Source organism: Varroa destructor, unplaced genomic scaffold, assembly GCF_002443255.2.
Source record: "Varroa destructor unplaced genomic scaffold, Vdes_3.0 BEIS01000004.1, whole genome shotgun sequence".
NCBI classification, from domain to species: domain Eukaryota; kingdom Metazoa; phylum Arthropoda; class Arachnida; order Mesostigmata; family Varroidae; genus Varroa; species Varroa destructor.
Window position 1 is genome coordinate 20,528,645 of NW_019211457.1, and position 23,534 is coordinate 20,552,178.

Below are 23,534 nucleotides of genomic sequence, written 5' to 3' on the forward strand. Positions count from 1 at the left end.
CGCCTGTGCAAAACATCCTATAGAACAAATGCTCAAGCCGCCGCGCAGTAATTTATGAATCGTATCTAAAATAGAAGAAACATAACTGTTTTTGAATGTGGCATTTATTGCGTATGAGATCATATAGTTTTTACTGAACCCCGTTGTAAGCAACGTCTGTTGAACGTATAGTACGTGGACAAGATTATGGACATGAATTCTTCACTGCATAACTCATATTCGATGTTAGTGTAATTTGTATTCTTAATTTTAATAATTTTAAGCAACGATGGATATATACGAAACGACGAAGACAAACAACGATGTAAACACGGAACTTTTTCTAATAAAATTCCATTTCTATTTTTGCGTCTTTAACACGTACCTAACTTCCAAAACGGTCATAACTGCTTCTTTCACTATTCCTGCTAATAATACTGAAGGTATTCAATGAACTGTTAATTAAGGTGTAACGTAGCAAAAATAAGGTCGATATAAATTGTTCAATGAATTTACTAACAAGGTGTTTGTTTGTATATTTACGCTACAATAACATATTAACATTTAGCTGCCTTTGGTCAATGGCTGATTCCGCTTTATTGAGGATTAGGCTATCCGTTTGTAGGTTTACTGGCTTGGACAACTGCTATAAGTTCTCAAAGTTATCTCAATGTCGAAAATCCGCAGTTTCATCTGCTAAAGGAGAGCTGAGCTAAGTGACCGCATATGCTTTAATATTTGTTGCACTGCGCTGTCTGATTTTTGTGTGTTGGCAAAGTTTGAATCTACACGACAAAAGCCCAGGGGGTCGTGCATTTCGTTGCGTGACTTCTGAAAATTTCTGTTTACATTGTCTACGTCTGACACGTATTTTCAATTCCAAAACACCTTTCATAGACCGACAAAGATTTTATAACGTGAACAAAAGAATTACATCTACTATTTTATTAGATTATTACATCTACTATTATAGACAACTTTTTGTCATCTTGTACTTACCTTGCTTATATCTCTATAGCTTCTTTGCCCCACAAGCTTACTCTAAAATGGTTAAGCTAATCGAGAAAAAAATTATACTGCGAATCGCTACTATCAATTAAGTAGAGACCACTGAACAACCTTAAAAGCATATAGACCATAGAAATTGTGAAACCTAGAGTTATCGTCTGAGCTATTCCTCGTTAGACAGAGCATGGCCTAACTTTAAAAGAACGTTTCGTTCGTGCCTTTGAACGTATAGACGAGGGTTCTCTTGGCACGGAGGACATTTACGCAGCTGATTTCGTTTTGTCTTTTCAATGGTTAAATTCCGCACTCCCGTCGCTCGCAACCCAACATTACCCCTTCCCCTTGTATATAACCGTAATACCAGCACACGGCCTGGGTTATTCCCAAGGGGTGCGCGGCTAGCTGGGTATGTCGTTAATGTCATTCCAGGCGTTCCTTGATACAAACGATCCGCTTTGAAATGAAGAGCTGTGATCATCTCTTATTTTCTGATTTTCCCATAGACTGTAAACTCGTATACACTTGCCTCTTCGGACACACACATATAAATTCAAATGTATATATTAAACAACTTTTTCAGCAAAATGGGTCTACGCATCATCATTCGGTTCTACAGCCTTCCCTAAATGTAAAAGTTCAATGAGGATGAACATATTACAAAAACCATAGTGCATAGTTTAAGGATGAAGATCAACTCGGGTCTGAGAGGTCACCCATTTGAAAGATGGTTTTCTACAGTAATTTATGCATTAGGATAACACTAGTTAATCAGTTGTACAGTAATGATTTCAACCTGCAACGACCACTTATCTATCCATCTACTTCCTAGCCTCTAAGTGATTTGAGTTACACATAGTTATAATATTATATCGACAAAGTCTGTATTTATCTAATTTATTGTTCGTCTCTTTATATTTAAACAATGAGACGTTCTCAAGGACCGTTGCACCTAACAAAAGGCAACGCGTGTTTTTCAATACGCGGTCTTTTGACTATGCCTAATTCTCTTTGGCTAACAGTGATAATCTCAGGCTGTTATTTGTACGGATGTAAGAATGACATCGCTAAACAAACTTACAAATCATATCTGAGCTGCTTATTTCTAATCTCTCTGCAAAGTCGTGACATCGCGCTCCGGGCATTTCAAGTTACGTTTTGGTAAAGAGGAATTTCTTATATATCAATCACATGAGTAGCGAAGCTGCAGAGAAAACAGATAACAATACGAGAAGGGGAGAGGCTGATAGTTTGTGATCTCACGTAGCATCAAAAAATGGTTGGAACAAACCAGGTCTGTAGAGCCCAAGTAGAACCGTAGGTCTCAGTAGCGCACCCTGTATCAGCCTCTATTCGCAGCTGCCCCCAGAGATCATGTTCCTCTATATATATATATATATGTATATAGGTTTGTCGGGTTCGCGTGGTTGCTAGATAGCGCGATTTGTACAAATGCGCACAATAATAACAAAAGCGTGATGACGTTAGCATAGTAGAGTCAAACGCCGCTTGACTAAACTACCTTCGCCTTCCTCTCCAAACAGTCTCTACAACCATCATCCCTGCCATTCCATCATAAAGTCCCTGCTCTCGGCAGTTTGCCCCTTACCATATCAATGCTCAGGGCAGCCGTAAACCCCTAGAGGGGTTTTCGCCCTGATTCTGCACGAATCACAAGAATAAGGCGACTGCAGAAGAAAATACTAAGGACAAGCGAACAAGGAACGACAGCTAATCCTATTAACAGTCAATACTGCGGCTACGGACTTTGCCCCTCCGATCAATCTATCTATCCGTACTGCCGCTTTCGTAACACTCACCTTCACAGCAGACACCACATTACATCGCACGGGAACAAAGTAGGAAGACGCGCTACGTATACAATTCACCTTTCCTCAATAGTGAAGATACACAAGACCAACAGACTGACGCGAGGGTGAGTTCACATACACAGAAAAACACATGCGACCACATTATAAGGTTATCCTATTTCTCTCTATTATAAAAATGTGTGAATATTATGGTACGTCTATTCCAATCTCTGTTACTCTAATGCAGCTGATCTTTTTTGATGCTGTTGTAATTAAACATAGTGCTTCAAAAAATTTCGTAATTTTTAGGCAGCTTAGACTCTTTTGCAATAGCAGAAAAAAAGAGAGAAAACGAATAACAGGTGCATTTTCTAGGTCGCTAATTCCTTACTAAAAAGATATTAGATGTAAGAAAATATGGTTTATTGTTTTTGTAGATAAGTGCCAAACGGATCTATGTGACCACAAACAGCAACCTGCCAGATAATTTCCGCTTCACGTCTCTCGTAAGATTAAATGGCTATGCAAGAATGTAACTCTGCGGCAGGCAGTATTTTGAAGGGTGCAACTGATGTGGTAAGTGGTGCTTCGTAGATGACCGCGGCCATAAGAGTACTGCCACTAGAATCGGCATTGACATCGTGACTTGTTTCGTGATCTGTTTCTTTTACTTCGTATTTGATCGGTACGGGAAAAAAATAAGGCGAAGTAACTTGAAGATGACATGGTGAAGAAGAGAAGCTATGTGATTTTTGACACAGCACTTACCAAAGTGCGCATGAGCAATATGTGTTGCAAACGTCAATATGGTATCTTCAGTGCTTAATGAAACCATCGGGAATACGAAATATGAGAAAGAGGAAAATCGGTTTCTCCTAACTGTCAAGCTGGGTACTGGAATGGTTGATTTCCAGCTTAAGCCTGAGGCCAAAGTCGAAAAGATACTACACACTAACAGTTAGGACAACTAGTTCTTTTGTAAATCACTGTTGGTTAAGATCCGTTTTGTTTGAGTGAAGCGTGTTTGACGTGACTACGAAGCTTGCAGTATGTGTGTAGAAAATATGAAGACATCTGGCGACGTATATACGTTCAACAATTGTTTTGCTGACATGTTGGCTTAAAAGTCTGTCAACGGTCACTGCCGTTGTTATATTCAGACGGACGCTCGTAAAAATGATGCTAAAATTAAGACCCAAATTCGCCCCAAGAACAGCAGCCGGATCCTCAGCTCCAGCCTTAAAAATATCTCCAAGAATGCAAGTAACGCAGGTATTTTTAAATCACTGCGAACAGAATCAACGCAAATCCTTCTCAAGAAAAAAGATTTCACTTATTGAAACAATACCACGGCTAGAACTTCCAAGAGAGTGATGTTTTATTCGCTTACGTCGGAACACGAGAGGCCTGAGAGGAGTTATGGCAGTGTCCAGGAGAAGACTGCTTCTGACAGCGACAATCAAATGACATCCTACCACTTCATGGCATATGTATATATAATTAGGCATTGTTCGCCAAGAATGCGATCTCTAGTTGTGACTCAGTCATATCTCTACTGCGATCCTCAAAGCCTGTTTTTGTTCATGAAAAAGAACAGATTTAAGGCAAGGCATATCTCGTAAACGAGGAGATATCTTTCAGGCATTGTATCTTAAATAAATAGTGATTCAACTTAGAAATTGCTGTTTTGAGCACACATGGAGAAGCAGGCAACTGCAAAGCTAGACTATAATCATAGTTCAACCTTGTTTAATTTCTTCCTAAGTCTCTAGAAGAGTGCGGCCGTGTATTAATTAGGATTACAGCATTGGTAAACAGGGCGGAGAAAATAAGGATGGAAGAGTAAATCACAAATGTCTTTTCTTCAAGGCTAATGTGTATAGTGTTTGGTTCCACAAAACAATTGCAATTTCGCCTGTGCGGGTACGAAGAAAGATAGCTGTTGGGGGAAAAGCTAGGGAACAAAGGGAAAGATAAATGTAACTATCGCTTATAAATCACTCTCCTGCACAAAAGAAACAGTCCAAGTCAACGCGTCAGAAACACACAAGGAAACCCCTTCACTACTATCACATTCACAATTGATAATTAGTACTACTCCAGCTACTGCTTTTCTTGCGGCTGTATGATCAGGGAAAGACAAGTAAGCAAGCTTTCGAAATGCATTATGGAATATTCCGTGAGAGCAGTAAGTGCGATCAACTTCGAAAACATTTAATGCGACGTAAAAACCTTTTAGTGCATCACATATACGAGGTCACGACACGCAATGCCTCTGTGACAACGCTTTACGGTTCTTGATGATGTCATTAAAATCAATAGTAAGTTATAAATGTGTCGCTTCTTGTTCCAAACAAAACTAGGAAATGAGTTCGGCTATTTGCCAGTGGTTTAACGTGATGGGCAGAAACTTCATCTGCGAGAGAAAGAACTCGTCGTGCACACCTCCGCGTACCATGTAGCCTATGACGGGTAAAAGAACAATACTAGGAACTAAGTCCCTGAACGAAGACTGCTTACTAGCTATTTCGCTACTTCAAAACCCTATTAAATCCCGCTGCGAAGTAAGTCAACCTTGTCGACATGGTACGATAATACACGCCACCCTATTGGTTTACATGTAAGCGTTGCACTTGTGACCGATAATACATTAACTAGCCCACTGAAATAATCGATAAATTAAACTAGCCAAATTCAGGTATCACTGCCTGCGACCAGAACTAAAACATCTACAGTTCGAGTCATACGGCTCATTCGAATGGAAATACGACTACGTAATCGTTATAAGTGTAACCGCTGCACACAATTATTGAATTGAAAAACGTACCACAAAAGCTTTCTTCCTTGATAAAGTAATCCTTTGCACCTTGAATGTTATTAGTAAGTTTGTCAGAAATAAGCCTCTCGTTTTATTTTTTTTCCCGTCAATTGCAATGTACGCTAGCTTCTAAGTGTCTTCGACCGTAAACACACACACCTGCAATGTTGCCGACCGAAGGTCTTTCTTTCGCCCGCATTCGAGTGGGACGAGTGCCGTTCGAAGGTGCAGCACTTACAAAGCCTACTACGTTAGCCACGTACAAACAGTAAAGGCTAAGTAAACACAAAGAACACTCGCAAAACAAACATTTTTCAATCCACTCGATCGTTTTTGCTAGCGCGCACTGTGTGTGGATACTGCATGTATGTGCTAACGCTTGGCGAAATCTATATTTGGACTCACGCGGGCGCACAGACGCAAATACTTTTCACTCACTCACCCACTCACTCGACTCACAATTAAACGGAAGCCCAGCCAAAGACAAACGTTCGGGCACAGAATCATCCCAATGCACGATGCTGCAGTATAGAGGCGGCAGCAGAATCACCCCGTATAGGGAATATACAGTAACTGCACGAAACAGCACACAGTGATCATATACAACCTGAACACTTTTGCGCTTCAGGAGAAGCTTTTCGACTGCGATGAGAAAGTATCTATTATACGCATATAATAAACTTAAATTACAATGCTGGTTACACGTAGGACCAAGGAGCAACAAATCTGCTTCTTGACTATTTGCCCAGAAAAGTAGGAACATATTTCATTGGCGGGGTCACGATTTTACATTTTACACGTCACTTGGCTGATTAAGGAAAACACACGGAAACGACTAGATTGATCTAACTCTCGTTTCAACCCCGCAATATACTCAGTCTTGACATAATCAACTACCATTTGCTGCGTGAACAACACACAAATTGATATAAAGCGAAGGTCTCTCTTTCCACATCTAAACTACCCTTGGGCCGGTTCCACAATTGAATATTTAGATACTCAAATGTTTCTTTGTAGAGAAACGTATTTCTTGCAGTGACCCAGTTAGTTACCCTGAAGGTTGCTTATTATATTCGTCCGCTGTGACCTTTAACGGTCGTCGACTCTGCCTGATAAGCTTGGCATGTTTAGGAACAAACATCTTTTACTAGTTGATCGTTTCGGAAAAGTTGTTTCCTAGCAGTTGTAGGACTACTGGCATGCTTCATGATAGTAATTGGTTAGACTGCAACTTTGAGAAAATTATCTTGCTCTTTCCTCTGGTTTCTCAGTTGCAGCCGTTCTCGCTGTTGCTAAGCGCAGTCAGAAACTAAGAACGACTTAAAAGCTGAATGAGATTTGCCAGGACTGTTCTAGCTTTCATCTATTCAATAATTTTTATTAAGAGCTTCACAAAGTCGTTAGACCAAAAAGTCCTTCTAGGGAAATGACTCGAAATAACCGTTATATAATAACAATCAGATATGGCAGTAGAGCCACGATGGTGTCATTCGGACCTTAAGATCACATAGATGCCTCCGACGACGGTGTGTGTGGGTCATTTTTGCGCCTAATCACCGTTCCGCCGTCGGCGGCGGTGCGTTATCGTGTGTTTGCTACCCGCGCGTTTATTTCGCACTCTCACTCGTTCTCGTTATTATTATTATCCGTTTTCTTATTTGCATCGTTGTATTAGTTGTAGCCGTTATCGTCATCGTAATCATCATCTCATGTTGTCCTGCGGAGCTTAACGTTGTCCACGGGTGCTATGCATATAGCGAGGCGCTCTGTCGTCCCCGGTCCTGATATGATCCATCTTGGTGTTGTTATTGTTGTTTGCGGTGAGGGGCTGAGGGTAGCGGCTGTTCCAGCATTGTGTGAACGTCGCTCAGTTCTTTAGAGTAACGCATTTCGCCTGTTTCGATTTGCTGCCGTTACTGTTGCGGCTTGGCAGTTGCTGCAGCTGCTGTTGTAGTGTCGTAGGGGTAAACGCGGATGCTTAGCCGGGAGGTTGGTTGTCGGCTATGAATATGTTAATTGAAGCCACGCATCGTTTCACGCGCTCTGCGAAAACATGGTAAAGGCGGCGAGGAAGTTTTGCAGGAAAACGAACAGGCGGGGAAACAGCAAGGCATAAGGCAAGCAGTCAGCGAGCTAGGCAGGACTAAGCAGAACAGACATCGTCTCGTTGTTGCGGCTGCCCCTGCTGAGGGTTGAACGAGCAAACGGCGAGTATAGGCGGAGGATATATTGCATACGTTTCCTGTTACTAAGCAAAGATTGATCCTACAACTGCACAGTGATGAGCAGTCAGGAAATTGTCTTTAGTGAACAAACAAAACTAATAAAAAACAAACAGTAATTGTAAGACATCGGTAAAATATGCCGGTATATGAGCAAAAAGAGACAGGCGTGTGACTGGTGCTCAGACATGTTCCTTCGTAGCAGCGGTATAAATGCCAAAGACATAACATGTTTTGCGGCACTCTACTCAGGTTAAAAATTTGTAAAAACTGTCCACTGACCATTGGGTTATCGAAAAGCGTCATTTTAGCAAAGCTTAGGTTATACACTGATAGCATCCTCGAAATACTAGTATTCAGTAATAAAGTAGAGCGCGTTCAAAACGAGTGAAGCTTCTACAAAAATTTGTTAGCTTTTACCATGTAAGGGCACAAAGGCTGGCTATTGAAAGATTAATGCCGTTTACAGTCAGGATGCAGTATAGGAAGAAACGCCGCAAATACGGCTCTGTCGCTTTTGTTCTACAAATTTTCAAGTTGGAAACATTGCTCGTAGCGGCCGACTAACTGCAGAGAAAGCTGAGAAAATGATTGTGGAACATGAGCAAGACCAACACGTCATTAGCTGAGAAATTAAACATTGACTCTTAGTTTCAAATCTATTAAACAAAGCCGGCTACAGAAAATGCACGAACGTATAATAATTTACTTAATCGTGTATCGATTTGCGAAACTCTTCAAAGACGTAACAAAAAAACGATTAACCACGACTGGTAAAAAGTAGGTCACATACGGTAATAATATGCAGAAACGAACATTTAAAAAGTATGGTCTACAATCCGTGGCAAAGCTCAGACTCACGCTAAAAAAGGTGATGAGGTGTTTGGCGGGATTGGAAAGTAATCGTGCATTATAAGTTGTTACATTGATTCGGACAATGACAGGTCATAGGAAAAAATCGACCGGAACCCGTGAACAGAAAAGGCGTAATTTTCCACCAAAAATGAGAGAATTTTCTATAGAATAGGACATTTTAACGCATTGACCGTATAGCATCATCAGATTATCATCTGTTTCGACCTGTAGATTTAGTTTTTATGAAGGGATGTGAAAATTACTCGTCACAATTTTTCGCCCAAAGATCACAGAACTTCTGCATTAATGGGCTTGTGTAGTATAATAATAAATTGTCGATCAGATTAACGCAGAGCAACATTATTTTGAAATAGAAAAAAAAATGCTTTAATTTACTTTTTCGACAACTTAATAAGATACGAGAAGTGCAGCAAACAGTTACTGTTACATTTTTGTTAAAAATGTAACAGCAACTGAACATACTTTTAAATAAAATATACACCTATACTATACTCTACATAAGGTTTGCAAAGTTTGTCGACCAATCGAATTAACAAGCCAAACGATACAAGTCATATTATATGCACTTGCATAATATGTATGGCAAACTAATTTATCTGACGCAAACTTCAACAGAGTATTATAGGATACAAGCACCCACTAAATATTTGTCGTCACGATGTATAGGCTGCAAGCGTTCTGGATAGCTTTTCAAAGGACTGTACCAAGTTTCGATATATATATATATATATATATATATATATAGTGAGTAACTACGATTTTCAAAGGTCAAAGCGATGGTGGCGCGAGCCTTTCTTTGTGTTTCCGCCCACGTATGTGTTTACAATGAGACCTGGGCAAATCTGGCTTCATCTCTAGTATTCGATAGTGCGTTTTTCCTTATTCTTTTGCTTGCTCCTTTTTGGATTGCAATCTCGGATAGCCACGGATCTTAGCGGCGACGGAGGTCCAGTGGTCACAGTGCTAGCAGTAGCAGCAGAAGCGGTTATAGGATGTGTTCATCTGCGGCCAAAATGAGTTAATCTACTTGCATCTATCGAGACTGCTTGCCACAGTCTCCTGTCCTGCCGCTGATCGTCCCCCACTGTTTCCCCAAATTCTTTCCATACAACCTTCTTTCGTTGCTATCTAGCTTTCTACCTTTCCTTGTCGAAGCTTCTTGTCTATCGAGGCGTTCCCTTCGAATCCATCTGGACCACCACCTCTATATGGGCACCAACTCGCTCGCCGCGTCATCCCTTTATCCTGACCACGCTCCCCACTTCTCCGCCACCATCTCTGTAGAGAGGTCAGTCAGATCCCTCACGCTGTCGTGTAGCCTATCGGAGGGAAGTAGGGGTTCGCGGGAAAGAGCCGCCTGCATCGATCCACTGCTAGCCGCTGCCTGTTACTCATCACCTATCAAAAGCAACGGGAGGGAAAGAGTGAAACTGGATGAGATCTGAAGGGTGGAGGACAATGCGAGAGAGAGAGGGATCCTCTCTAAGAGTGTTCATCTGTAAGCAGTCACAGTAGCACTAGTTTCATCTTTCCTCTAGTTAACCATCACGTCTTGCAACGCCGCCACAAACAATAACAGTAACACTCTTCTATTTTTCTAACACACGCTCATGTGGTTTGCTGTGCAACTACGCCTGCACGCCAGCTATGACCGCACCTAAAGCGATGGAAGAGATTACACCTGAGCATAGGCAATGCGAACATTACTTTTTGCTATATTGTAGACGATGCAGCGACAGAACTCGGTGTGGTTAATGCTCGCCTTTTCATTCTCCACAAAGCAGAGATTGGCGTCACTTAGGCCATTATGTCATATGCTTTATCTTGCGACTTCATGAAATGTTCAGAAAGTTCTAACGTAAGCTTAGGGGATATAAATGCGGTTAGACATAGCTATATATTACCCATAATACATAACGATATACATGAAACAATGTAACGCCGATGATGGCCTGTCGAATAAATGATAAGTCTGAATAAACTGATGAGAAGAATTAAAGAAAAGACTCCTGTTGCCAGCACAAACCCACTGCTAGAAGCCAGAAAACGCCCTCGCGATAAGACTAGCATCTGCTGAGAGGGCTATACGCTTGACGTCAGTTAAAGACTAACCCGTCATAGATTGAAGAAGCTCTAGTCTATCAACCTACAAAGTCTGGTGCGCGGTTATTAAGGACGTGGGTGTGGTGTAGGACAGAGACCATCTCACTAGATCTCTCATGTTGCGACAGACAGGGCTAACGAAGCCCCTGCGCAACCATAAGACAGGAAGGGCGATCCAAGGATGCTAACGAGACGCTGCAAAAGAACCGAGCTTGTAGACTGAGCCTATGTCCAAGAGTTGAAGGGTTAATGTCTCTTTGAGTCACTCTTTCTTGCTATAGCGCAGCAGTGTAGCAAAGACTTGAAATTGAACGATGAGGACCACGTAACGTACTAGGAGCGAGAAAGATCTTTAGTGTGTAAGGTAATTTGCTGTAAGGCAAAATGCTTTTTATAGCAAGTAAAAAAAAAACAATAAGGCGCTTCCAGTCTAGAAGTTTACAACAAAGCTACCTTATTCTCACAGCTAAGCTTCGATGATAGATGCTTTTGTATAGCATACATCTTCTAAAGGTGAATTTTCAAAGTTAGCATGCTGCTACTACTCGCATCCGAGCGAATGCTTAAAGAAACCCAATATTTCTGCAATTGTTCAAAGTAGGAAAACGTACTCATCTCATTCTATATAAATATTCATGTTCAGTAACGCAGCACACTGTGGTTCAATTTTCTCTTAAACTTGGCGTGGTCTGAATGGAAGGTTTGTACAAAATCTCGTTACTGACCGCTCAACATAACGAGGAATAACGCTAGTGTTTGGTTTTATACAGGCCGTGCTCACAACGGAGAGAAAAGAATCGACTTTCTGAATTTTTTTCTTCTTTGCCACTTCAGTCAGTTAGTCGTAGTCAACTGAAGTTGTGAAACCCAACTCTGTTTCTCCAGTTTAGAGATATGTAAAAAGCTCTTTCGAGTTCTGTGGAGCTAGCCACGACCACATTAACTGAGTAGTTATGTTAGACCTATTTGGGTTCACAGTTCTCGCTGCTAACGTCGATAGAAGTGAGCATGGGTGTGATTAAGTAGGCGGCAGAAGAGAGACTAGATCCACAGATGACACGAAACGGAACGTAGACTATGATCCGATGACGCGTCTAATAAATAGACAGGCAGGCAGGCTGGTCGTCGCCCACTTCGTTGATGGGCGAAGATGGAGGTAGAAGCAAAATCTCACAATTCCGCGATCACAGCTGGTACGCCGCGAACAGTGCTCAACTGGAGAAGAGAGAATGAAAACACATTGGAGACGTTTGGATAATAACTTCGATTATTGATCTCCATTCTCGTTGGTTTAGCTTGAAGTAAAATTAGAGAATACGAGACAGAAGACCAGAGTCACGTACGAAATACATAAGTTTACATAACATATGTAAATCGGTTCGAATCATGTATCAAGCAGATGCCATAAGTAGATAATCGATGTCTTGCCCAAGCCCCGTCGTTCGACGGTGTAAAATGAAATTTCTTCTATTTCATATATTGAAAAAATACAAATTCGTTCTGATCTATAGAAAATGTGATCAAACAAATATGTCATGAATTCCTGCTAAAGGTGCTGCTTGAAGAAAAGTAAAGTGAAGATCCACTGCGTTGGTGAAACACGGAACATGGTCACAACGGGCTATGTGGCGTGGGTCAGCGGTGAAAACAATTGGATTATTATGTGTAAAATGCGTTCCACTTAGATCAGTGTAGTCTCGGTCCGATGCGTTTGATTACCATGTGCATTGCACTGTATGTTACTCTTCAGGTGTATATAAATTTACCTGTTATAAGTTAGATCGTTGTTTAAGTTTTAGCACGAGCTGAATTCAATATACTCAATGCAAATGGCACCTTTAAGGGACCTATGGCGTAGTGAAGATCGATTTGTTATTAGAGACCCTTGTTCTGATGTAGGCTAGGATACGGCGAAGTGATACTGATCACGTGTGCGCGACCCAATAGCATACAGCGCTCAGGTGACACTCAATGGTTCATGCAAGTTGGCGCTACACAAATAGAGTTAACGGGAGTCATGTCGTTGTCATTGGAATATGGTCATTAGATACTTTAAAAGATAACAAATTGTGCATTGCTGCGCCCCAGTTTGTACCCCTTTAGAGTATTTGTCAATCTTTACAGCTGCGTAAAGTATCAGCATTTTGTAGAATATACATTTGATCGGTGCTTCTTGTACACACTGTTTAGTCGTCGGCAAGTTCGTAGTGTTTTCTCAAGCTTACAGTCCCCATTATTCGTATTTAGAACATATATAATTCAACCCTTCATTAAATTACAGCCCCTTTCCCCCTAACGATTTTTGAGTACTTATTTTTGCTTCTAAGGGGGTAACTTCAACGCTTATTATTATACTGTAATAATAACTGCTCACGCAACGAATTGTTTGCGAGACAAATCATTTCTACATATTTTTCACGACGATTAGTGTGATTTATGAGGAATCCGCTGACTTTTCGAACAACGTTCAATGCTACCACATGTGAGTTCTTGGTGTGTTCGAGACAAAAATATAAAATTAAGAGCTCTCCTTGCCGTCATATACTGCATCGATGTTATCCTCATTTTTTTTACATACGTTCGTGTAAAAAATAAAGCAACTTTTTTGAAGGTCGTTGTTATTATGTGTAAAAAAGAATACATGTTACTACTATACGTCACGGATAAGCAAATAAGCATTCTTTAGTGCAAGGGATTTAAAATAAGATTGTCTTTTCATAATAAATACGGTCTTTTCAATATTTGAATACTTTTCGTGCACGAACGTAGCTACTACACAACACTGAAGTGGGCATTCGTAGTTTTCTAATTAAGAAAATTCGGTAGGCCCACCTGTGCATTTACATTGAAACAAAGCATTTTATTGCCAAACCAAGGCAGGATATAAAATTCTGTAGCAATCATTTTCATTAACTATGGATAAATACGGCTAGGAATTATGCATCAGCCAGCACGCATGTCGCATGTTGACGTCAATGGCTTGTTGTTCATGGAGATAATTGAAGCTAGAATATGAACAATGTTGACACCAAATAATTAGGCGAATGCGTTGAAACAAACTTTATTGGTTATTGGTCCAAACGAGCACGCGTTCGTTTGTCTTTCTTGGCAATAGGAAAGCCCCCGTTCTTTTTAGAACCAAGCAACAGATTCGTCATGGTAGAAAACTTGGCAATTCGAACGAAGATGGACTATTATAATCTCTCTGAACTGGTCTAACCCCTACAAAACTAACAGCTTCCTTTTTTATCTGAAGTTCAAAATTGAAAAAGATTTCCATAGAGCAAAGCGGGAGATCAGCAGTGGTTTTTAGGTTTAAAAGGCGCACACCTATATCAAAATGGCTCAAAAAGTTATTTGGGATTAACGATTAATTGTCAATTTGATCGTCCAGATAATTTTGAAACTGTTTTCCACTTTTGCCCCTTTTGAATACTTTAGCCGTCTTGAGCTCTTGCATTTTGGGATTTTTAGGCCAATAATGCTTGACGCACCGTTACAATTAAAATTTGCGGTTTAAAAACGGCACATTTTGCCAATGACTGGTCAATGCCTCAGGTCCCAAATTCAATCTGTAATCGTAATGAATGCAAGCTTAAAGGTGCAGGTTCATCCGATGAGCAAATTCAAGGTAGCAATGAATGCCCTGAATATAATTATTTATCAAAATTCAGCCACAGCTTTTATGCTATCGAGGTGAAATTTAAAAAAATAGAGTCTCTCAGTGCCGTTTGCGACTGAGTTTTTCAAGCAAAACAATAGATTCTTCATTGGTGAGATAATATTTAACTCGAATGCAAATAAATCTGGGTCGCAGAAACGACCCAAAAAACATTCTCATGGTATATGACTCACTCTCTTGCTAGTATCTACGTTCCGAGTGTTGTGCCCATTTGGGTGGACATCGTGCCATGCTTCTTTGCAAACAGCGCGTTCGTTACCATTGTGTTGAGTAATAGGCCGTACGCTTTTCAGCGACGTGATGTACCCGCTCATACGAGAACATTAGCTTAGAGTTAGTTGAGCACGTAAGCATGCTTTAAAACAATAGCTCATGGCAACTTCGCAGCACGAACCCGTTGATTAATTATGTGTGAGGCGTCACTGACGAGGAGTTAAACAACGTGTTCACAACAAGATGTATATAGATGTTTTGATTAGAACTTGTGGAAGGTCTCACCTCAAATTAAAGCCGTAAAGTTGCATTGAACAAATATTCTTGGCAGGGACATTTTTATCTGCAAACCTAAAAGAATCAGTGTTCAACTGTGAATCCTTTGTAATCCGCTGGCTATTTCTAGGTTATAGCAAGCCGTTTCGCTAGCATCAAAATGTCAGATTTAAATTTTAATTTTAGCAAATAATTTAAGGTCTACAGATTCTCACACGAAAGGTCGTTGACAAGAAAAAACTTCATGCATTCAGGTTACGTAGCTAAACCTAAAATCTCTATTGGAATTATTAATAAATGTTCACGGAATGAATCAATCAAAAGTTTCTCAGAAAATGTCAGTGCACTGTGGCAACGTCAAAGATCTGGATTTCTTTCGGAGAGAGCCTTTGCTACTAGTAATCCCTTCCTGCGTAGCATCGACGATTCGCTCACCTGTTGCTTGTCGAAAAGGACCGTCATGGAAGACCAGAGTAAAGTTTGCAGGTCGTAAAGTTAGCACCTTTGTCGTCGAAACACAGGCGCTACCTTTTCTCAGCAGCTCAGTGCAAGCGGCAGCCTAAAAGCTGGGCAGTGAATGGACTGAAATAGCGACTGGGTAGCCTACCTCGAACTTACGGCTTGCGTCTCTCTCTGGCTGTTGAGGGCAAAGCCGCGTTCGTACTATTACGGTTATTGTTATAGACGAATGGGTAAAGAAAGGACGGTCTCTTTCAGCGGTCCTTGCTATACCTGCCATTGCTAAGACTTCGTCAGCTGCAGAGTAAACTACTAGCAGTCGTAAAATGACCAAAATGCTGAGCTGGCGGTATAAAGCACCGCCTGATGGTGGTGTGCCAAATGAAAGCAAAACAACAGTGACTTCTCTCCTAACCAGAACATCCTTTTCTCTTTTGTTGACTAAATGGAAATATGGCGGCTGGAAACCGGGATCTTTCGAAGAATCTACGGTATATAAAATTATCATAGACGTAGTGAGACACGTAAATGTTGGCAATACTCAACCAGATATATCTAACACATTCTTATGAGGCATAGCGAGAGCTCTAAATTTTATAAATAATTTTTTTCATATGAAAAAAAATGCTCAAATGTCCTATAAATTTATGAAGTTGTACTATGGCTACGATAGTGGTATCCTTTTTGTCAGGATTTTAATTAAATTTTTAAGCGCTGCGATGTAATGCTCCGTCAAGCTCGCTTTCATATGCTTCTGTTCACAGTAATGACGAGATCGATATGACGATAGCCGAATTGTACGGCAGTTGTTGGCACCAAAGCTGTTTCAAATCAAAAAGGCACACTAAGACGTTTTTTGCAAATTATGTTTTCTTAACCATTTGTGACTGATAATAGTTGTGTGGTATTACTACTGACGTTGGCAGATGTATTCAATGGCAAGCAATTTCCGATCTCGGCTTCAACTCGAGCACTATCTAGAAACGCCTCAAATACAACTTCCTTTGACCGAAGGGTCATCTGATCCAGTCAATATAAATTAGGATATATGACCTTTGAAATACACCGTGGTCATCTTTCGAGGCTAGACGGAAGATATTTCAATTTTACGTTATGTTCGTACTCAGTTTGTTCAAGGAAACGATTGAGCACATTGATCAGAAATACGTTTTAAATCATCCAGAAGGTGTTATCATGGCATATGTAGGAATTTGTACCTTCATACCGGTTTTTGTCGCCACATTGTCAAAAAGAGTTCATATCATACATACATACATTTACAATCAGCAACTGTGAAGCCTTGTTGCTGTAGGGTCCTTTCTTTTACTCACACACTACGTTCCTTTAGTTCTCCGAGAAGCTCCTACTATTTCCAATCGAGTTGTTGTTGTTCCGCGCAACAATGCATCTGAACGAACTGCTTGCTATTGCGAAAAGTCTGAATTGATATTGTTGTACGAGTACACACACTTCCTACTACAACCGCCTCAGCTCCCCTCCCTTTCGGTCTCAGCCGTTGCTTGCGTTCACATGTTCGTGCTATTTGGGGCAGCCGTTACGTAGATGGCCCCCACAGATCTACATCTTACATTCGCAGTCCCTGATGTTTGGTGTCGGTTGGTTGGTTGGTCGGTCGGGGGCCAACTCGCTCTACGTTGCCGGTGCCATTATTCGATGCGATGAAACGCTGCTGCTGTTGCCGAACTGTTCCCAACCTTCTTCGTTCGCTCATACTTGGCCGTAGAAGTCCTACTATTACGTAGAAGGTTAGATGGGGGTTTGCTCGAGACGAGAGTGAAATATCGGAGAACGGAAAGCAGTAGCAGCATGGAGCCGTGCAAGTATACTATGTGTTTGGGGGCGTACGCATCCGCGGCGGTACAGCCATGAGAAGGGAGTGAATAGCAAAGAATCTATATTTGAGCACACGGCTAGCCAGAGTCGAGTTGACTTCCTTTCGTTTGACCGACTCCCTATTCGTCCATTTAGCTGCCATAAAAACACCCTAGGCCCTCTTCGATTGACGGTGTTCGCTTCGGATTTGAGTACGGACACCACGTGAAGTATCTGGCCCTGACCGGATACAGCCGGTCGTGGCGGGGGCGGAAGCTCAAGTGACCGAACCGCAGCGAGTACCACTGACAAACACATATCGCAACGCAAATAGCAGCAATATACCCAGAATGTGGATAAATTCGAACTTGCAGAGCTCGTCAACTTGAACGTAGCTTTCAAGCTGTGGTCAACTCAATAGATGCTACTGTCGCGGACAAACTTGAATCTACTTTTACGGGCAAAAAAATATATGTTGCTGAATAACATCTCGTCTTCCTGCTGCGTTTTCTAAGCAAACATCTAACTAAATTCATTTAATTGCTTCAGCCATGATGCATCTGAACGATAAGATTATTGAAGCGAAAAATAATAAAGTGCAGATAATTCAATGGTGTTAATGGGGGTTCACAAGCTAAGAAAATTTGACTTTTTTTTGTGTTATTAAATGCCCCGTTAGAACGGTAAGCACTCGGTCAAGCCCGAAAACGTAAACTTTCGTATCCAACCTTGTTCTCGGAGCTGCGGATGTCAACGAAGTGTCTGGGGCTGCGCACTGGTGAAAATGCCCAACCGGTGGTGATGTCAGCGCCGTGCAGTCGAGGATATTAATTCCTTGACAGCACCCCACCCCAACCAACCAAGCGACCCCTCCTCCTAGATCCTTCTATATCTTTTGCTTGCTTTGCACTACTTCCCTGCTTTCGGGTCCGTCCTCTGTCCTTCGTTCTCCAACGTGTCGCCCTTGCTCGATCTAATGCTAAGCTTTCCCCTACACTAAAAACTCCGGTTCGTGTCAAATCCCATTTCCTGGTCAGAGGAAACGGCATGAAAAACTGGCGGATCGAAAGGGGTATCCCCTACGCGTATGTGGGATCCAAGAATAACGCAAAGAGCCTGTCCAGGAATAGAGGAAAAGGGGTTGCCCCAGTATACTACCCCACACTATTTCCATACTTTCTTCTTGCAGTAAGAGAGACTGGTTTTTCACTGCCCCGGCTTTTCAATACTCGTCGTCACGAGATCCGGAAAACGCCGGGAGAGAAGTGTAGAGAGAAAGAGTACTGAAGGAAAGAAAGAAAGCGAGAGGAAAAATAGCACGAAACCTGAGACAGCGCAACCGCAGATGACAGACGAACGGCTTTCGTTCGCCAGCACGGTTCGATACAGCTGCCAAAAGAAAGATCTTTTTACTTCCTTTCTCTCCGCCCCGAGCTCTTGGCCATTGGACCTCATGCTTTTTCAAGTTTTCGCCGAACAAAATTTTACGGAAAATATTAATCGTAAATGAGAAAACTTATAAACAGAAAAAAGGCTATCGCCACATAAACGGTTATCTGGTACTACTGAAACAAGTAGAAGATAACTTGGATCGAATGAATACGGCGAGCAGGAACGGCTTACAAGGGACTCATTTAACAAACTAGCGGAGCGCAGTGATAACTTCACGTTGAAAACTTGCTTGAATAGAGCAGCAAATAAGCAAGAGAGCTTTCTTCATAGACTACGTTTATGTTATTGGCTTTTGCCGTTCTTTTGAACATATTTCTGTACGAAAGTAAATCTGTCATCCTAGTTCCTGGGCCGTCCCCTTTATGCAACAACGTGTAGTACAGGCTAGCAAATGGGTCGGCTAAAATCTTGATTACTCTAGCTTTGAGTTTCATTGTTTTATGCGCAATATCCTAAATGGCTGTGACCGCATTGGTCAACTATACACGTGAGGCTCTCCGTCAAACCTTCGGGACCCACGAGTTTACGCCTGCTGCCTCGAGATTTATGGACGATTGCTATCTTTTCTCATTTCATCTTTCCTCTTTTCCTCATTTAGCTTCGTAAAGAATCCCCAGCCTTTACCAAATGCGATTGAGCCCTCCTGTAAATCCGCCAATATCATTATGAATATGAGGTGTGCGTTGCAGGGAATGTAGTTGCAACCCAATTGGGCTCTTTCATCCTGCCTACCAAAAATGCTCAAGTATCGGCCTGATTGAGCAACGCTTTACAGGTGGGCCATTTTGTCCCTCAGAGAAAGCCAACCATTGCAATATAAACTACCGAATATCCCTGCCCCTGCTATTTCACATACGTTTGCTTAAAGTATTAGATTAATTTTGTTGCATAATCGAGTAATTCTGTTAGCAGTTAATATCCGTAAGATTGCAACGTGAGAACTATTGCTGCAACATTGTTCGCCTAAATAACCGTGCAGAACGTTTAAGTGCGCTGAACCATTAGTTAATAAATATTCCCGTCTTCTCGGACAACTTTGACCTATAATGGATCACTGCTAAATTTTAAGTAAACTTACTTAAATGGAACACATGTACAATAAACGAACACGTCTGATATGGGCTTTTACTACCTGCGACGGCTTACGATAGGAGGAAGGATTCTGGTTACTCACCTGGAAACACAAATGTGCTAAGTTAGTAGCTACTTCATATAATTACTCCGTAGTACATATATTATGCACAAAATTCATTTAGACAATTCATATAACAAAAGGTGAGACTGCATGGGACAGTGGTTATGTGGGTTGTTGTCTAAACAGACTTAATTAGCGTTAAATGTCAATAAATACCAATAAATTTGCTAGGCGGATACGGATCGGATATTTAGTTCAGTCAGCATTACCGTATTTTTTTTGACGTATTTTCAAAGCGTGAGCCCTATGAGACAATTAGGTATTTGTACGGCATTTCATCGGAGCTTTGTTAAACGACGAAGAAGCGAAATAAGCAATTCCTTTTTCTGTTTTAGTTGTTTCTGATGTGCTATCAAACATAAATTGATAGTGTGGTACGTTTTTTAAGAGCCTTTTTTGCTTCTTCGAAAAAAAGTTTTTTTAAAAAATATATAAAAAAAGTATATTACGTAAGCTATATGGGCTAGAATAATGTGGCACATTTTGTATGGGCCACTGTATTTGGAACATATATGATGCTAGATATCGTCGATTTTACAGATAAGTGAACAACTAAATGGTCTCAAAGTACAATTTAGCCTCATAGGGATGCGCATATATGTACATGTATGATAAGCTAAATAAGAGCATCGTACTTTCACGTTGTCTTGCTTTTATTTGTTCAGCTACTGTTTATTCAGACAAAACAATATTGGTGATCAATTAGGTCAGAATTTTCTATGGATAATTATTCATACTGGAATCATGCAGGATCACGATAGTTATACATATATCAGTGCTATTTTTCTTCTCGAATCAAATGCAACTCGTCGACGTAAAACTCCTGGGCCATTCTAAACCCGGATTCACACTGCTCAGTAGAACCGTATAGGGCTTTTTAGTAGATGGATCATAATTTCACTTGCTTAACCTACTAGCAACTAATTATAATTACACACACCCTGTAAATATATATATTCCTGTAATATAATCATTGGCCCTTTGGGAATACTTATACCGGGGAGCAAAACCAAAGTCTATATACATTATTTAGTCTAAGCCAAGAAAATATGTCTTGAAGATGAAACGATAACTACAGGGTTTTAATAGGAACGTTAAAATTGGGATGAAGAGGTAGATCCGGCACTGTTCGCGCTCACAAAAATGTCATCAGCCGCACAGGAGGAATTCGTGACGTACAAACTTAAAAAACAACACTCGACTTGAACCGAACTAAATCAGAGGCTCAAGACGGTGAAAGCGAAGAGAAGGCGCAACCTTGTATCATCATCTGAAATCAAAATGGCATTTTTAAAGTGTTGTTGGCAAAGAGCTAATTTTTTGGTTTAAACTCTTCCGGAGGGAAGTGAATATTCGCTTCAGAATTAGTCTTAAATAGCAGTAATCGGATCGTCTATTAAACATGAGTAATAATAATCTTTCACTGTGTTTCGTACTGAACGTATAGCACGAGAGAAGAATGGCCGTGGCAAAAATCAGTAATAACCAGCAATGCACTTACCGGCACATCTACATCTAACCATGTGAGACTGTACATCAGGTATGACGGAGATACCTGTCTGGCACCTGTACTTCATCATTAGCATGTGACCATATCCGGGTCTGTATTCGTTAGTATATTCATTATGCTCATCGTGTTAACTAAACTTGTTTTTCAATTTAGGCGCCCCTATGACCTACAGACAAGTAGAATGGCTCCCCCTCAGCTGGTTTGGTGTCCATGACTCATTGGTCTCTTGCAACGATTTCGTACGTTGACTTCTGTGAACAGTGCGGCCTTGTACTGCTCAGCACGCTCTGCCTGTTCTTGCAGAAAAAAAAACTTATTTTCTAAGTATTTATATATATATATGTTTATGAGTTTCGCTGTATAATACCTCTTTTATAAGTAAAGGAAACATTTTATCGATAGCTAAAACTATATTGTCATCACACTTATATCTAGTGAGTCATGAAGGCAGACAAAGTTGCACCCAGTAACATGTTGCTTGTTGCCAGAACCAACTTACTCGAGCTGCATAATCAACCAAGGTAACGCAGAAGAAGTTTCTCGTTGTGAAATTATAAACGTGCTAGTTCCTCAAATTGTATTTCATCTTTTTAGCTCGTCGCAGTGCTCTAAAGCCGTGTTTGGTTCGCTTTAAGTCAAAAACGCCCAGATACCCGGCATAAGTGCTACTTTAGCTGCTAGTTCATAGCCCACATCATTAGCTTTATCTCTACAGGTTCCGAATAGGCGACCTTGACCTGAATATAATGTGAAAAAAGCAGGAACCATAGAAAATATCATACTCGCTCTCACTTAGGAGCAGCTTTTACCAGGATTTTTTTAGACGAATGCCATGATGTTTAAGACACATTTTTTAGAAACTGCCTTCAAGTTTTTCACGAGTCATCTCAACTTGCGCCAGCAATCTTCTGTGTCAATTAGCCCATCATACTTTAGTAATATTTCCATGTAGCAATAAAGTAATTTAGTCCTGATAATTAAGGTGAGAATGGCTAAGTCATTCGCTTATTTTACGGCTATTCTTGTTTTTTTGCTGATATTAATTTGCGACGCTTACGTACCCTCTGCGGTCACTATGTTCTAAACATTATTGTAGGCTCTTCATTGCATGAGAAGCAATACTATTTAGATTAAGGGGAAATTGATAGCTAACAATGCAACGAGTTGGAACGAACTTAAATCAATACACCGCTTGAAGTACACACATGTTTTAGTGGATTCCTTCATTCATCCTCAATATTCATGAGCCTTTGTTCAACTTGTGATAATGCTTCAACGAGCTAAGGAATCAAAATCTTTCTTAACCTTCTATACGTTTATCTACTTCAAAATCTTCAAGAGCAAAAGCTTCAGATCTTAGACGTTAAGGAATAGTTTACTTGATCACATATCATTAGACCCTTCTTATGTTTAGCTTCATACGGTGCTCTCTTTTTCTTTGTTTCTAACAGGCGAAGATTGTAAGTGAGGGTCTGCAGGAAACGACTATTGCTTTTGATACTGAACAATTGATAGATAGGTTGTGATAGAAATTTTACCAAATAAAAAATTATTCTTGCTTATTGTTAAGAAATTCGAATGGAGCGTTGAGTGCGCAATGAATATATGTAAATTGGATACTAAGAAGGACGCCAGGTGTATTATGTCACGCCTAAGCATGAGCCCATTGTTAAAATTCACCTATCTTCAAAACATATGATATTGCGCCAACTTGTTAGCTAAACAACACCTTACATGGTAGTTGTTGCAAGTAGTACGGAGTCAGCCACATAAGCGTTGCTCTGAGAAACTACAGCTTCTCGCCAAGCTTTCAACTGCCTGTTTTTCTTTTTCGAAGGCGTCTGCGGCTTTTCCATCTTGCCCTCTCTTCGTTTGCATCGCGTCTTGGGTCCCTTTTCGTGGCCCTTGCTTCCTCCACTATGAGGAAGGTTCCTGTTAAGGCAACAAGGCCTTTCCCTTGCGTTCGGTCAGGGTTTCACTGTACAATGTACACTACGGAAGGAGAAGTGAGAGACCCACAATAGTGATCCTAACTACGACATGTAGCACTTTACCTATTGCTACGGTAGCTTGCGTAGGTGTTATATATATATATATATA

At 40.8% G+C, this 23,534-nt stretch overlaps 1 protein-coding gene and 1 long non-coding RNA gene across 14 annotated transcripts in view; both read right to left on the reverse strand.

Moving 5' to 3' along the window:
• Positions 1-23,534, reverse strand: part of LOC111250514 (agrin-like) — a 232,384-nt gene that overhangs the window by 183,941 nt on the left and 24,909 nt on the right. For 2 of the 11 annotated variants that reach the window (XM_086988858.1, XM_086988857.1), the window contains exons 1-5: positions 15,421-15,652; positions 14,995-15,060; positions 10,862-12,029; positions 5,623-10,109; positions 2,805-2,909 (exon numbers count right to left, since the gene is read on the reverse strand). The exons of 3 other annotated variants lie outside the window; for them this stretch is intronic. Coding sequence is in view for 5 of the 8 variants with exons in the window: in XM_086988851.1 (XP_086844977.1) it covers positions 5,773-5,812 (40 nt within the window). In the remaining 3 variants the exon portion in view is untranslated. Of the gene's footprint in view, positions 1-2,804; positions 2,910-5,622; positions 10,110-10,861; positions 12,030-14,994; positions 15,061-15,420; positions 15,658-23,534 lie in introns of those variants that run through there. 6 more of the 11 variants (XM_086988851.1, XM_086988855.1, XM_086988850.1 and 3 more) reach the window with 6 other exon arrangements.
• Positions 20,569-23,534, reverse strand: part of LOC147755946 (uncharacterized) — a 10,199-nt gene continuing 7,233 nt past the window's right edge. For 2 of the 3 annotated variants that reach the window (XR_015326627.1, XR_015326626.1), the window contains 2 exons: positions 21,426-21,725; positions 20,569-21,194 (listed from right to left, as the gene is read on the reverse strand). This is a non-coding gene — a long non-coding RNA (uncharacterized LOC147755946). The remainder of the gene's footprint in view (positions 21,195-21,425; positions 21,726-23,534) is intronic. The other variant, XR_015326628.1, reaches the window with a different exon arrangement.